Raw genomic sequence first — 13,390 nt, 5'->3', positions numbered from 1 at the left:
AATCCAACATGGTGATGTACAACATTGCAACTTAGTTTGTAGTCCGATTCACCTTAATGTATAGTAAAACAATAATTACTTTATGACTTTATGTTTCAGGTGCTAAAGGTGACCGTGGATTTCCAGGACAACCTGGACTCCAGGGGGACACTGGGTCCATGGGCATTCCTGGGCCCTCTGGCCCACCAGGGTTATCAGGTCAGACTTCAGACTTTGATGGCGAAGCCTTGTGTATTTTGATTTAGTACTTGTGCCGTCTATATCACTCGTAATAATTATGATAATTCTTGCAACCTGACAGTTGTTAAAATACTCTGTTGCTGTGGAAATTACTATGTCAGTAATCAAAGATTCTCTCTGCTACTGATGGTCTGTGTTTTCACAGTTGGAAAACTGATCCTACATCATTTTAAATTTTACATTTTCATCTCACACCCTTATAGAGGGCCAGGGTTTGCCTGGTCCACGAGGGCCCCCTGGTCCTAAAGGCTACAAAGGAGAGCCGGGAAAGTATGATTACTATTCCATTGCCGTACCCAAGGGAGCTAAAGGACTCCCGGGACCTAAAGGGGCCACAGGCCCTCCAGGCCCCCCAGGTATGCTCTCTCTGCTCTTCGTATATAATACACAGGACAAGACTTTCATATGTGCAGAAGTTAATCTCACTGATGTATTTATTTTATTACTTGGATTGTCATCACTTTTTATATGTGATCACTTTAATGATGACTTAACTTCTGGTTTGTATGTCTCTGTACGTGCCTTATTGGATTGGATTAGGCTGTGGAGGTAATTTTTTAAAAATTATATTTTATCTAAAATATTAAAACCTTTTTTAAATTTAATATAATTTTAAATTTATGAATAACTTATTTTCAACTAATCTCAAAGACTACTACTGTGAGCGCGGTGACCCTGGGGACCCTGGTGATCCTGGACCCAGTGGATCTACTGGAAACAAAGGGCTCAAGGGAATTAAAGGTGAACTGTGGCTGTTTGTTTGCATTAATCATATAAGCCAAGACTCTGTTCTTCTTTGTGAATACTGAGGTTGAATTCACAAGCAACATGTGGTGGAAGACGAGCGTCAGTGATTCATTTCTCAATATAAACATCTGTGTGAGTCTGTATAAGCAGGTCTGGGGACTAAATTTAAATTCAACCAAATTTTGTTATTTTTGTCTTCTATAGGTTGTCCAGGGATTTGTGAATGTATCTCTGGCAGGGGGAGCCCAGGGTCTCATGGTCCACCTGGTTATCCAGGCCCGCCAGGATTACCTGGACATCAAGGACCAAGAGGGGACCCAGGTCTGAAAGGAAATGAGGGTTCTCAAGGACCACAAGTAAGAACAGTGGGACTAAAACTGTGCAAATAAATGTCTTTTGTGTTATTTTTGTTATTCCCACAATTATGTGTGCTTGCAGGGCTTTCAAGGATTTTCTGGTTTAAAGGGACAAAAAGGAGAAAAGGGTGATGCTTTTGCAGTAGGTGTAAAAGGTGAGCGCCTCTCAAAAATTTAAATTGGTTCAGTTACGATGGCAACCACTGCACATTGGATTAGGTAAAGACTGTTTAATAGTACTATACCTTTAAATTAGATACAGACTGTATTTGTTTTTCTGGAGTGTTTAAAGCCAAATCTCTATTGGTTGCTTTTGTTACTTGAAGGTGCCAAGGGTGACATAGGTGACCCAGGATATGGTGGTCCTCATGGAGGAACAGGTGGGCCAGGACAGGATGGACGAGATGGCATTGTGGGAGAACCCGGGCCACCAGTGAGTCTATATATTAAAGTCCAGTATTGTGCATCATGTGACAAATCTTTTAAAGGTCTCTGTTCAAAGACACTGCATATGTAAAAATGATCCACTTTGATACTCTTTTCTACACTTTTGATCATGTTGTGTTTTTTCAGGGTGATGGTGATACAGGATTACCTGGTCCTAAAGGTTACCCAGGTCTTCCTGGACCTAAAGGATTTCCTGGACAAGCAGGTCCCCCGGGTGATGGTTTACAAGGCCCCAAGGGAGAACAAGGACCTAAAGGAAATCAGGGACTTACTGGCATACCAGGAATTCCTGGACGACCAGGACCTCCAGGTCAGGTTTCTCATGATTTGTCATTAAGAAAAGTGTCATGGGATTTAAAAACAAACAAACAAACCACAAAAAGCTGTATTTGAATACAGGAGAAACACAGAGATGCTGTCCTGAAGGTGAGATTGGTCCCCCTGGTCCAAAGGGTGAGCCAGGTTCACCAGGTAAGTCTTGCAGGTGCTAATTATTTATTTAAAAATGTTCACATGTTTCATCTGGAACACTAAATTTAATCAGAAATCTAGATTTAAAAAAATGTCATTAATAAATTGTTTAGTGCTTTCTATTTATAAAGCTTATTACTTCATTATTTTCAAAGTTACACAGAATGGACCCTACAGTTACTACGACAAGTGATTTGTTTTTTGTTTTTTTGTTTTTTTGGCCTCTTATAGGGATTCCAGGTCAGCCAGGGAGCAATGGTCCTCCCGGAGAGCAAGGATACCCAGGCACTAAAGGCATGAAGGGAGATGATGGTGGAGTTCAGGGGACTGGACCACCAGGTAATGGCTGTAAAAACAGAGCATTTGTTGAAGCTTGTGGACCATCAGTTATTCATATAGTAGGGACTATTCCTTAAATCTATTAATTCTAAAAAAAAATAAAATAAATAAAAAGAGTTTTTTTTTTAATGCTTATAAATCTTTCTTAATTATAAAAGGACCTCCAGGTTTAATTGGTGAACCAGGTGAACCAGGTTCCAGGGGAATTAGTCTAGAAGGCCTTCCTGGCCTTCCTGGTTTTCCTGGACCACCAGGTAGGAAAGGGCCTCCAGGAGATGTCCTCCCAACCAGGCCAGGTGCAACTGGCATACCTGGCCCTCCTGGGAGTATAGGCTATAAAGGACTCCGTGGAATTCCTGGAAACCCAGGAATACCAGGTAAGATTAACTTAATCTGAACTCAAACAAATCTCTAACAAATGGGATTCATGGCCTGTATTACAATAATATTCAAAAGAACAGAACAAAAACAATGTGCTTTGCATTAGTTCTGTACATTTAGATTAGTTGACTGTTGGTCTTTTGCAATTACAGGCCCACAAGGCCAACCTGGACAACCAGGCTATAAAGGAGAGCCAGGGGTCGATGGTGACCCCGGAGTCCCTGGACCAATAGGCCCACCGTGCTCACAGTGCGAACTCATCGGCCTACCCGGACCCCCAGGACCTCCAGGAAATCCTGGAGTGAGGGGAATACCAGGTGAGCAAACTGCAGCTATACCCCAAATCATGGATAGTCACGTCTTTTTATTCATATCTACCTTATCTTCGAAGTACAATTTAAAACTTTACATTTGTTTACACTGAGTACTTCAATTTTCATATCAACATGAATATCCCACACTATTGTCACGATAAATAATATATTTGTTTTGTTTTTAGCATATAAACAGTTTGCAAAAACTTATTTAGTAAAAGTAGAAAAGTAAAGCAAAATACAGGACAATGCAAAATTGCTTCGCATCTGTTTAGTTTCACTAGAAAAGAAGTTGGATGAAGTACAAATCCCATTTCTGCTCCATATGTTAATAATGATTATTTATCTAGTTTCCTTATTGATATAAATTTCAATAACAACAAAAAATATAAATACAAAATATATTCTCTGTGTGATATAAAACTGATCATATATTTTATATCGACACGTCAAAGACAAATAGCTGCAGTTTGTGGACTGTAATATATAAAGAAACATGGAGTAACACTAATTTTAATACTTGTTTCATCTTTTAATTTTTAGATGTTCATAAGTTGCTAATCTATGAAATAACAACACTGACCTCTGGTGGCCAGTATGTCCATACATAAGGAGGAACAGTCAATCAACTTCTGTGTCAATATATGAGTATATTCATGCTCATTTATCCATGTCATCTAACCATATATTTTGTCACTGAATTTTATGACGTTGAATAGGAAACACTGGGCAGATAGGTCTGAGAGGCGATATTGGTCCACCTGGACATGGATGGAAAGGATCAAAAGGTGTTCAGGGTCCTCCTGGTTTACCAGGACCAGCTGGACCAACAGGCTCCACTGGCCTCCCAGGAGATCCTGGAACCGATGGGTGGCCAGGACAGAAAGGTCAGCCGATGGTATCTTATTGGATAATTATTTAAAACCTTATAAGCATTTTATAAAATTCAACAAGTAATTCCATTCAGTTTCCAAAATCCAGTTTGTTTAACTTAATAGCCCATCACTTATACATTCAACAGCTAGCTGGTAAGCAGCATGCTTAATTAAATCTGTGAACCTCAGTGTGCTGATTAAAGCAAGGTTTTCTGTTCAATTTCTATAGGTGAAAGGGGGTATCCTGGCAGGGCTGGAGCCAGAGTTTTTCCAGGTCGCCCTGGACCTCCTGGACCGAGAGGTAAACAGGGTGAAAGGGGCCTTAATGGCCGCCCAGGTTCCCCAGGGTATCCAGGACCAGATGGTAATAAAGGTAAGTCTGTAAATGTGTCGTGTCTCTCTTATTTTCCTAACCTAAACTTGTGGGTATCTTAGACTTTTGTTCTTTATTTACAATAATATTTATTATTATTATTATTATTATTATTATTATTATTATTATTATTATTATTATTATTATTATTATTAGTTGAAACAATTAAATGTATTGAACTATGTACCTGTACTATTCAAACTCTAGACAAGTCTACGACAAGCAAAACACGTATTCTTACGAGTGAAGATCCTCTAAAGGAATTTGGTTTGCAGGAAATTTTTCTGTTTAGTAAATTTAAAAATGCAGCCATTAGAAATAAATATATACTAAATATAGCACAGTTTCCTGTTGGAGCCTTGACTAGGTTGTATTGTACCATTTCTGACAAATGGTGGAAATATCTGACTGTATGTAAAGGAAAACACAGAAATCAGGCACTAGGCAAACTTTTAAGATGGAGTGGAGTGTAATAATGGGAAGCTGTCTTCTCTGTTGGGTTCAAATAATTATGCTCAACTTTTTTTTACTTACTATTATTGTTGTTTTATTAGTCTAGAGAAGCTTGATTTCTCTTCTGTTTTTTTGTTTTCTGAGATTCAAATGTGATGGTCAGAGGTTTGTGAGTTGAGAGTTATGGCTAATATCAAAATACCTATTTTTGTATGTTTAATCTACTCTGATGTGCTTGTGGCTCCTGTTCACAACAATGATCAAATAATTTAATTCACTTTTATCTATATAGTGCCAAATCACAACAGTAGTTGCCTCAAGGTCCTTTTTATTGTAAGGTAAAGACACTTGGAAGTACCAAATGTAGTCTTTTTCTTTAAGTTATTTTCTCTCACTTCTTGTGTACTTTATGGAAGAAAATGGCAAGCATTTCATTTCTGTTGTCTATTCAGGTTTACGGGGAGACCCTGGAGATCCAGGAGTGACAAGTCCAGTGAATATAAGGAAAGGTCCACTGGGTCATCCAGGAAGGATGGGGCTACCTGGCGCGCCTGGACTTCAAGGTAATGGAGTTTTAATTTAACCTGCATAAGTCTTTAGAAAACAGCTTTATTCTTCTTTGGTAGAAAGACTGTATAGATGGACAGTGATAGACGGTGCAAAACTAAACAATTAGCAATTTGTGATGTAATTTATAGGTCCAAAGGGCACATGGGGAATGCCAGGTGACTCTGGACCTGATGGATGGCCTGGTCCACCAGGAATTAAGGGTATCCCTGGAGTTCCAGGCAGGTCAGGAAGAGCAGGACCTCATGGAGACCCTGGGAATAAAGGTTTCATTGGTCCCAGAGGGTATCCTGGGAATGATGGAGATCGGGTACTCAAGTCAATTCAGTTTAATTTATGCAGCGTCAAATCATAGCAGTGACCTATGAGGGTCATTAGGCATTTTGTACAGTAAGGTAGAGACCCTGCACCAATACTGTGAAGTTATTGTCTGCATATTTTGATCACAGCAGTGTAAATATATATATGTATGTATTAGTGCTGTCAATAGATTCAAAAAATTAACTCAATCTCACAATTTTCTGTAATTAATTGCGATTAATTGCAATTACTTGATCAATAGCCTGGTTGCAATTACAAGTTTGTAACAGACATTTATGCAATATAATGAATATAATGAAGTAAATGCAGAATAAACACAAAGAATGTATGCTTAAATTTAAAGAGAATTTGAATAGTTTTCTTCAATCTTTTAACACAGGCTCTCTCCTGTGAAATACAACTTTAAAAAATTACTAATAGGTAAGTATACACTAATAAATAATATATTAGTGTATACTTACACTAATGTATATTATTATAATATAATACTATATTCTAGTATTATAGCACTGATGTATAGCGAGAGAGAGGGAGCCTTCATTAGGAACTCGATGGGGATGTGGCGTACAACACTAGAGGCCAAAGCCAATAGCAGAAGTCACCGTCAAGTGTGGGATCTACCAAGGAGATGCTCTGTCCCCACTGCTGTTCTGCATAGGCCTGGACCCCCTCAGTGAGATGACTGACAAGACTGGCTACGCATACCGACTACGGAATGGAGCAACTGTCAGCCACCTCCTGTACCAGTGGCTGGACAAAGCTGGACTGAAAGACAGCATAGAGGCACTAATCATGGCAGCACAGGAACAAGCTCTGAGCACAAGATCCAAAGAGGCTGGGGTCTATCACACCAGGCAAGACCCCAGTTGCAGTCTTTGTAAAGATGCCCCTGAGACAATCCAGCACATAACAGCAAGGTGCGAGATGCTAGCTGGCAGGGCATACATGGAACGCCATTATCAAGTGGCCGGCATAGTATACAGAAACATCTGTGCTTAGTATGGCCTGGAAGTCCTGAGGTCAATATTGGAGACACCCCAAAGGGTGGAGGAGAATGACCGAGCTAAGATCCTGTGGGACTTCCAGATACAGACGGACAAAATGGTGGTGGCTAACCAACTGGAAATAGTGGTGGTAGACAAACAGAAGAAGACGGCCGTAGTGATCGATGTAGCGGTTCTGAATGACAGCAACATCAGGAAGAAGGAACACGAGAAACTTGAGAAATACCAAGGGCTCAGAGAAGAGCTGGAGAAGATGTGGAGGATGAAGGTAATAGTGGTCCCCATGGTATTTGAGCACTAGGTGCAGTGACTCCCAAGCTAGGCGAGTGGCTCCAGCAGATCTCAGGAACAACATCGGAGATCTCTGTCCAGAAGAGCGCAGTCCTAGGAACAGCTAAGATACTGCGAAGGACCCTCAAGCTCCCAGGCCTCTGGTAGAGGACCCGAGCTTGAAGGATTTAAATATTGTGCGTTTTTAAGTGGAATTATTCAGACTTACAAATGCTGGTGTTAAATTATTGGATTGTATTGATGTATGTTATAGGGAGATCCAGGGCGTGTGGGATATTCAGGTATTCCAGGGAGACAAGGATTTCCTGGTGCCAAGGGTAATTATGCATTTTTTATTAAAACATACTAAATAGCTGATTTAATTTAGCTACAAACAGTGGGAATTTTATGTAGAAACCTCAGTAAAAAACGCAGAATCAGTGCAATAAAAAAAAAAGAAAGATTTAAGTACATTGTCACTGCAAATATGGTCAAGAATGTAGCCCAGTCTCTCAGTACAGTCTCATTTTGTTATGTATTTATTCAGTTATCCAAATCTCTTCCAGGTGATCCAGGACCATCTTATGGACAACCAGGTCCACCTGGACCCAGAGGCATCCCAGGAGAGAATGGCTTCAGTGGTAAATTAAAGTTATTTTTCAAGCCCCCCCGCCAAAAAAACAATTTATACCAAATCTTAAAAAAAACAAAACAAAAAACTTATCCTACAAGATATATGGTAGTTTCATTGGCTAAATAAAGTTTGCATACAAAACCAGAAAAAGCTGATAATTTCTTTAGCACCTCGAGGGATACCAGGAGACCCAGGTGATCTGGGACCCAGAGGAAACCCAGGACGACCAGGACCATCAGGCATTCCAGGAGAACGAGGAATACAAGGAAGACCAGGTGATCCCTATAGGTTTGATTTTAGAACTTTCTGGATGTACTTCAGCAGCACAATTAATAAACTGATGTTTCCAATGTTTACCTTATTCATAGTTTGATTCAGGAGAAAAATTAATTTCCCCTTGTCGTTAGCTTTTTTTTCTCCATCATTAAAGGGAAAAAATAATTCTGTGCAAGTAACCATTTCAATTTTGTTCTCACATAAAATATTGTAAATATGTAATGTGTCAGCCAGAAACTGGATTCAGTTGTATAAAATCTTTGAGTGTATTTAATTTAAAATAATTTAATCTGGATTTAAATTTAGCTCCTTTAACATTAATTTAATCTACAATAATAATCAGTTTCTGCAATTTAACACTTGATTTTATTCCCTCAATTAACATTGATTTGTTTCCTATATATGAATGCTTGTTTGAGCTCTTTTGTGTATACCTATGTATACGTACAGGTTCCCCTGGACCCCGTGGTCCACAAGGCCATCCAGGTCTTCCAGGTTTTCCCGGTGATGAAGGAAGTGTGGGACTACCAGGCCCCCCTGGCCGATATGGGCCCCCAGGTACAAACATAATTGTCTCAATCCAAGAGTTTAGATGTGTTCATATTGTTTAATAATGAAGTAAAACATTAAAAGGGTTATGAACATTATGAACAGATTTGCTTTCTTCATTTATTTGTTTGATCATATAGCATAATATATCATATAATAATTAACTATATGTAATAATAGAATACAAGATGGAAAAAAAACGGAAACAAGAAGCATGATTTTGCAATCATAGGACCAAACAAGACAGTTTACACATCATCACACTGTGCTTGTTATGTTAGGGCCCCCTGGACCACCAGGTCTAGATGGACTGTATGGGCTTACAGGTCCAAAAGGGATGAAGGGGGCAAGTGGTAAGAGAGCATTATATGATATTATTCCTTTTCTATGTCTTTTAGGACTGTAGGAATTTTGTCGCCGTTGGGTGCCAGTCGTATAGCACATTATTTATTGTTACAATTAGTAATAATATGTGTAGTTGCTAATTTTTAAATTGTTTTTCTTGATACACAATCAAATGTGAGCACATTACAATGTGATGCTATGTTTTATATGTACTCACTTATAATACAGGCATAGATATCCCTGGCCCTCGAGGACCAGATGGTTTTCCAGGAGTCAAAGGGGCCAGGGGCTACCAAGGACCTCCAGGAACTACTATTCCTGGGACTAAAGGCCAAAGGGGCCCACCAGGGAATCCAGGTATCATGACTTTTATTTGTAACAGTTCTGTCTGCACTAGATACAATTTTGTGTCAGGTTGAGCCAGGAAGAGCATCTGGCACAAAAACTGTCAAATCAAACATGCAGAGCGACTATGCTACTATGGTGACCCCTATTGAATAAGGGAGCAACTGAAAGTAACTTTTTATGTTGCTAAGGGTAGATTGTTTTTTCTTTTAGGCCTCCCAGGACTCCCAGGTGAACCTGGTTACCCTGGTATAATCTGCCAAACACCTTTGCAGGGACCTGCTGGAGGTCAAGGATTTGAAGGACCTACAGGACCCCCAGGTATGTGTGTATGCTGGGTCATATTTAATTTACTTTTCTCTACTTTATTTCATTCTTATTAAACCCCCTCCTGGGGTAAAAGGGAAAATATACAATGAACAAACAAAGCAGAGGGTTATTCAATACACATCATCACTATCACAAAAGGAGAAATAAGTAAATGCAACTGTCAACAAATGACCCTTTTGAATTGGATGGTGCTTTGTGCCTATGTAACTGTGTGTATGTTTGCCACTAAATATATTTATACATATTTCAAATTTTTAATTTTTTTAGGTCCTCCTGGAGAACCTGGGATACCAGGCTCCAGCCTTTTGTTCAAAGGAGACCCAGGACCAACTGGCCCCCACGGCTTACCAGGTGTTCGAGGAAGAAGGGGCCTACCAGGACCACCTGGACTTTCTATCCACCAAGGCCCTAGAGGACCTAAAGGTACAAACAAAACAATGGTAAATAGACATCATCAGTAACTTACAGTGCAGCTATCCAACTGATTATACTCCAAATGTTACCACACTTTGACAGGTGAGCAAGGTCCTGTTGGTCTAATGGGCCTACCTGGACCCAAAGGTCAGCTAGGTGCCCCTGGGCCCCAGGGCCCCAGCGGAGAAATTGGCCACCCTGGAAATAAGGGTAAGTTGTACTGTAGACAAGAAACTAAAATATACAAGACTTCACAGTTCAAAGCAAAATAAATTGATTTTTTTTTAAAAGTTGTAATTGTTCCTATAGTAGATGTAGTAATTAATTTTTTTTTTCTAGGTGTCAAAGGTGCTCTTGGTGACTCTGTCAGTATATTAACAGCTACTGCTCCCCCTGGACCTCCAGGTCCTCCTGGTAGCCCGGGATGTGTAGGATTCCAAGGTGTCATGGGTTCCCCTGGTATTCCAGGTCGTAAAGGTAAACCTAATGTAGTCTTTGGACAGTTATAAGTGTATATTTCGTTTCTGTCTGTCCAACTTGAGTATTGTACATGTCTTCACCCACTCTTTATTTCTTTATATTTTACAAGGAAATATGAAATAGGTGTGAAAATACAGTCCAAGAGGAAAAACCATAGTTTGATTTGTTTTAGGTAAACTTCTTATTTCTTCAAATTAGATTTCTAGTTTCTAATTCTAATTTCTAATTCCTTGAAATCTTCAGGAATAGTTTTCCAGGCTTCTTAAAGGACAGTCAAAGGTCTTATTTTGTTCTTTTTTTTTTGTTCTCTGTCAAGATTATATTGAGGTCCAGGCTCTGAGGAGTCCAGTCCATGACTGATAGTGTTCAATTATGTGTTTTTATAAGCAGGTATGCCTATACAACAGATGCTTTTCAGAGGGTATTGTAGAACTCTGATGGTGCTTCTCTGTGTTCATAGTTCCGTTTATGCAGCCCCAAACCACGAGAGAGCCTGTTTCAGGGCCTCTGTCAGGTCTTTACTGTATTTTTTAAATTTCTTAAGGATATGAGTTGTATAAAGCGCTTTGAGTGCTCGGATAGATTAGAAAAGCGCTGTATAAGAACCAGTCCATTTACCATTACTTTCAAATACTCTTCATCTGATGTAGTGTTTTTAGCCCTGCCAGTTCCTCCTTTGTCCTCTACTTTTCTACTTACCTCAAATTTTTTTTAAGGCATACTGCACATCATGTGACAGTTTTTGGCTACAAGTTCTTTGGGAATCACCTTGTTGGTGTTAAAATATATCCCCAGTTAAACTGTGTTATCTTTGGCATTTTTCATAGATTCAGATAATGAAATTGTAACAAATAGCATGATTTTGTAACAGGTTGCTAGTAACATAGTGTTTTAAAATTACAATTGAAATTTGGGTCTTTGGTTCTAAGTTGTCTGCTATGTGTTGACAAGTCTGCTATATGTTTGAAGCATTTTTATGCTGTAGTGTTTTATAGGTCAGTGTAAAGCGGCTTAACAGCCAAACAAAAAAAACCATACTCCTGTATACATGGCTGTATTTACTCATTTGCTTTTATCTGCATGTTTCAGGGGAGAAGGGTCCGGTGGGGTCTGTGGGCCTTCCTGGTATAACAGGTCCTCCTGGTCGTAATGGTCCAGCTGGAGATCCAGGAGATGTTGGTTTGCCTGGATTTCCTGGACCTCAAGGTAAATATTCATATTTTCTAGATGGCTCACTAAATTAGTGTGGAAATTTCCTGATAAAATTTGGAAATTCGCTCTGGTGTACTAATATGAATAATATAGCTCTGATATGCTTTTTTTTTATCCTCACTTTGATGCTTTCTTCACCTAATACACACGCTCTTTGTTCAACCACAACAACTTCAAGGTATCCCAGGTCCTCCTGGTGACCAGGGTCAGCCAAGCTACAGGAGGATATTGAATGCTGGATTTCTGTTAGTTATACATAGTCAATCAGTTGAGGTCCCACAGTGCCCAGCAGATACCACTCAGCTTTGGGTGGGACACAGTCTCATTTACCTGGAGGCACAAGAAAAGGCTCACACACAAGATCTGGGTAAGCATCCGCATAAAATGGTCATTTTGCTGATTTCTTGAAATGTATTCATCCCTGATATATAAAAATTTGAAGAAAAAATAAAAAAAAACCCTTCCTTGTCTATATTTTATAACATCTGTTTTTGTTTTTTTCAATCTTTTTTCCTTGCAGGCCAGCCTGGCTCCTGCCTCCCTGTTTTCTCCACCATGCCGTTCTCCTATTGTAACCAAGCTGCCTGTTCTTATTCTAGTCGCAATGACAAATCCTATTGGCTCTCCACAACTGCTCCCATACCCATGATGCCGCTATTTGGCCAGGATATTGTGTCCCATATCAGCCGTTGTGTGGTGTGTGAGACCATTTCACCTGTGGTGACTTTTCACAGCCAGAATCATACATTCCCTTCATGCCCACCTGGATGGAGGAGTTTGTGGGTGGGATACTCTTTCCTCTTGGTAAGTACATTAAAAAAATGTTAAAGTGTTTCAAAGGAAAACTTCTGTTAACTCCCCTCACTGTGTACCTGCTGGCTTGCTGTCTTTAGCACACAGGATCAGGAAATAATGGTGGTGGCCAGTCACTGGCTTCTACTGGTAGCTGCCTTAAGGATTTCCGAACTCATCCCTTCATTGAGTGCCAAGGGGCACGGGGTTCCTGTCACTACTTTGCCAATCTCTATAGTTATTGGCTGACTACTGTAAGCCCAGCAGAGCAGTTCATAACCGCAAGTCCTGGCACCATCAAAGCAAGCGACCAACAGCGACACAGGACCAGCCAGTGTAATGTCTGCCACAGAGAAGGATAAGCATTGTGGCATTTTACCTAAGATTATGATTTTTTATTTTTTTTTTACCCAATTACCCAAACCTTACTCATACCACTCAGGGTTAAAGATGAATTTGAATATGTTCGTTGACAATAAAAATGTATTAAAATAAATGTTTTGCACACCTCAACATTTAACATTATTTTCACTTAGGTACCATTTATAGTTCTAAAAAAGCTCCTTATGTTCTATAATTGTGCTATAATCTGTCAGACTAGTACTGTAATCCTCTCTGAAATGACCTTTTCTTGTGTTTATTATTATTTTATTGTGTTTAAGTTGTTTTTGATTTTGTCATTTTAAAATAAGACTTTAACTTGACACGTCATGTAAAGAACTAAATAAATAAATACAATTTTAAGAAAAATAAGCATTTTGACAGGATGCACATTTTCCATAGCAGGTTTCAAGTCCATATTTATTTATTTCTCTCAACAGAACCCAAGTGACAATCAGAATACAGTACTTTATT

At 39.4% G+C, this 13,390-nt stretch overlaps 1 protein-coding gene across 1 annotated transcript in view; it reads left to right on the top strand.

Moving 5' to 3' along the window:
* LOC102308429 (collagen alpha-4(IV) chain) overlaps nucleotides 1–13,390 on the top strand; it is a 25,307-nt gene extending 11,917 nt beyond the window's left edge. The window contains exons 19-48 of the mRNA XM_005912836.3: nucleotides 100–198; nucleotides 444–596; nucleotides 781–789; nucleotides 892–981; nucleotides 1,192–1,343; nucleotides 1,426–1,498; nucleotides 1,670–1,776; nucleotides 1,917–2,100; nucleotides 2,190–2,261; nucleotides 2,493–2,600; nucleotides 2,759–2,977; nucleotides 3,134–3,298; nucleotides 4,015–4,182; nucleotides 4,400–4,543; nucleotides 5,449–5,559; nucleotides 5,695–5,873; nucleotides 7,433–7,496; nucleotides 7,725–7,799; nucleotides 7,960–8,067; nucleotides 8,519–8,626; nucleotides 8,899–8,970; nucleotides 9,191–9,319; nucleotides 9,521–9,628; nucleotides 9,905–10,060; nucleotides 10,154–10,261; nucleotides 10,391–10,528; nucleotides 11,621–11,737; nucleotides 11,922–12,110; nucleotides 12,264–12,547; nucleotides 12,637–13,390. Coding sequence (XP_005912898.1) covers nucleotides 100–198; nucleotides 444–596; nucleotides 781–789; nucleotides 892–981; nucleotides 1,192–1,343; nucleotides 1,426–1,498; nucleotides 1,670–1,776; nucleotides 1,917–2,100; nucleotides 2,190–2,261; nucleotides 2,493–2,600; nucleotides 2,759–2,977; nucleotides 3,134–3,298; nucleotides 4,015–4,182; nucleotides 4,400–4,543; nucleotides 5,449–5,559; nucleotides 5,695–5,873; nucleotides 7,433–7,496; nucleotides 7,725–7,799; nucleotides 7,960–8,067; nucleotides 8,519–8,626; nucleotides 8,899–8,970; nucleotides 9,191–9,319; nucleotides 9,521–9,628; nucleotides 9,905–10,060; nucleotides 10,154–10,261; nucleotides 10,391–10,528; nucleotides 11,621–11,737; nucleotides 11,922–12,110; nucleotides 12,264–12,547; nucleotides 12,637–12,897 — 3,950 coding nt within the window. The 3' untranslated portion in view covers nucleotides 12,898–13,390. The remainder of the gene's footprint in view (nucleotides 1–99; nucleotides 199–443; nucleotides 597–780; nucleotides 790–891; nucleotides 982–1,191; nucleotides 1,344–1,425; nucleotides 1,499–1,669; nucleotides 1,777–1,916; nucleotides 2,101–2,189; nucleotides 2,262–2,492; nucleotides 2,601–2,758; nucleotides 2,978–3,133; nucleotides 3,299–4,014; nucleotides 4,183–4,399; nucleotides 4,544–5,448; nucleotides 5,560–5,694; nucleotides 5,874–7,432; nucleotides 7,497–7,724; nucleotides 7,800–7,959; nucleotides 8,068–8,518; nucleotides 8,627–8,898; nucleotides 8,971–9,190; nucleotides 9,320–9,520; nucleotides 9,629–9,904; nucleotides 10,061–10,153; nucleotides 10,262–10,390; nucleotides 10,529–11,620; nucleotides 11,738–11,921; nucleotides 12,111–12,263; nucleotides 12,548–12,636) is intronic.

The sequence above is a fragment of the Haplochromis burtoni genome, unplaced genomic scaffold (genome assembly GCF_018398535.1).
Source record: "Haplochromis burtoni strain Fernald_Lab_line unplaced genomic scaffold, NCSU_Asbu1 Contig_3, whole genome shotgun sequence".
NCBI lineage: Eukaryota > Metazoa > Chordata > Actinopteri > Cichliformes > Cichlidae > Haplochromis > Haplochromis burtoni.
The sequence above is the reverse complement of the archived record's forward strand: the minus strand, read 5'-3'. Positions and strand labels throughout refer to the sequence as shown.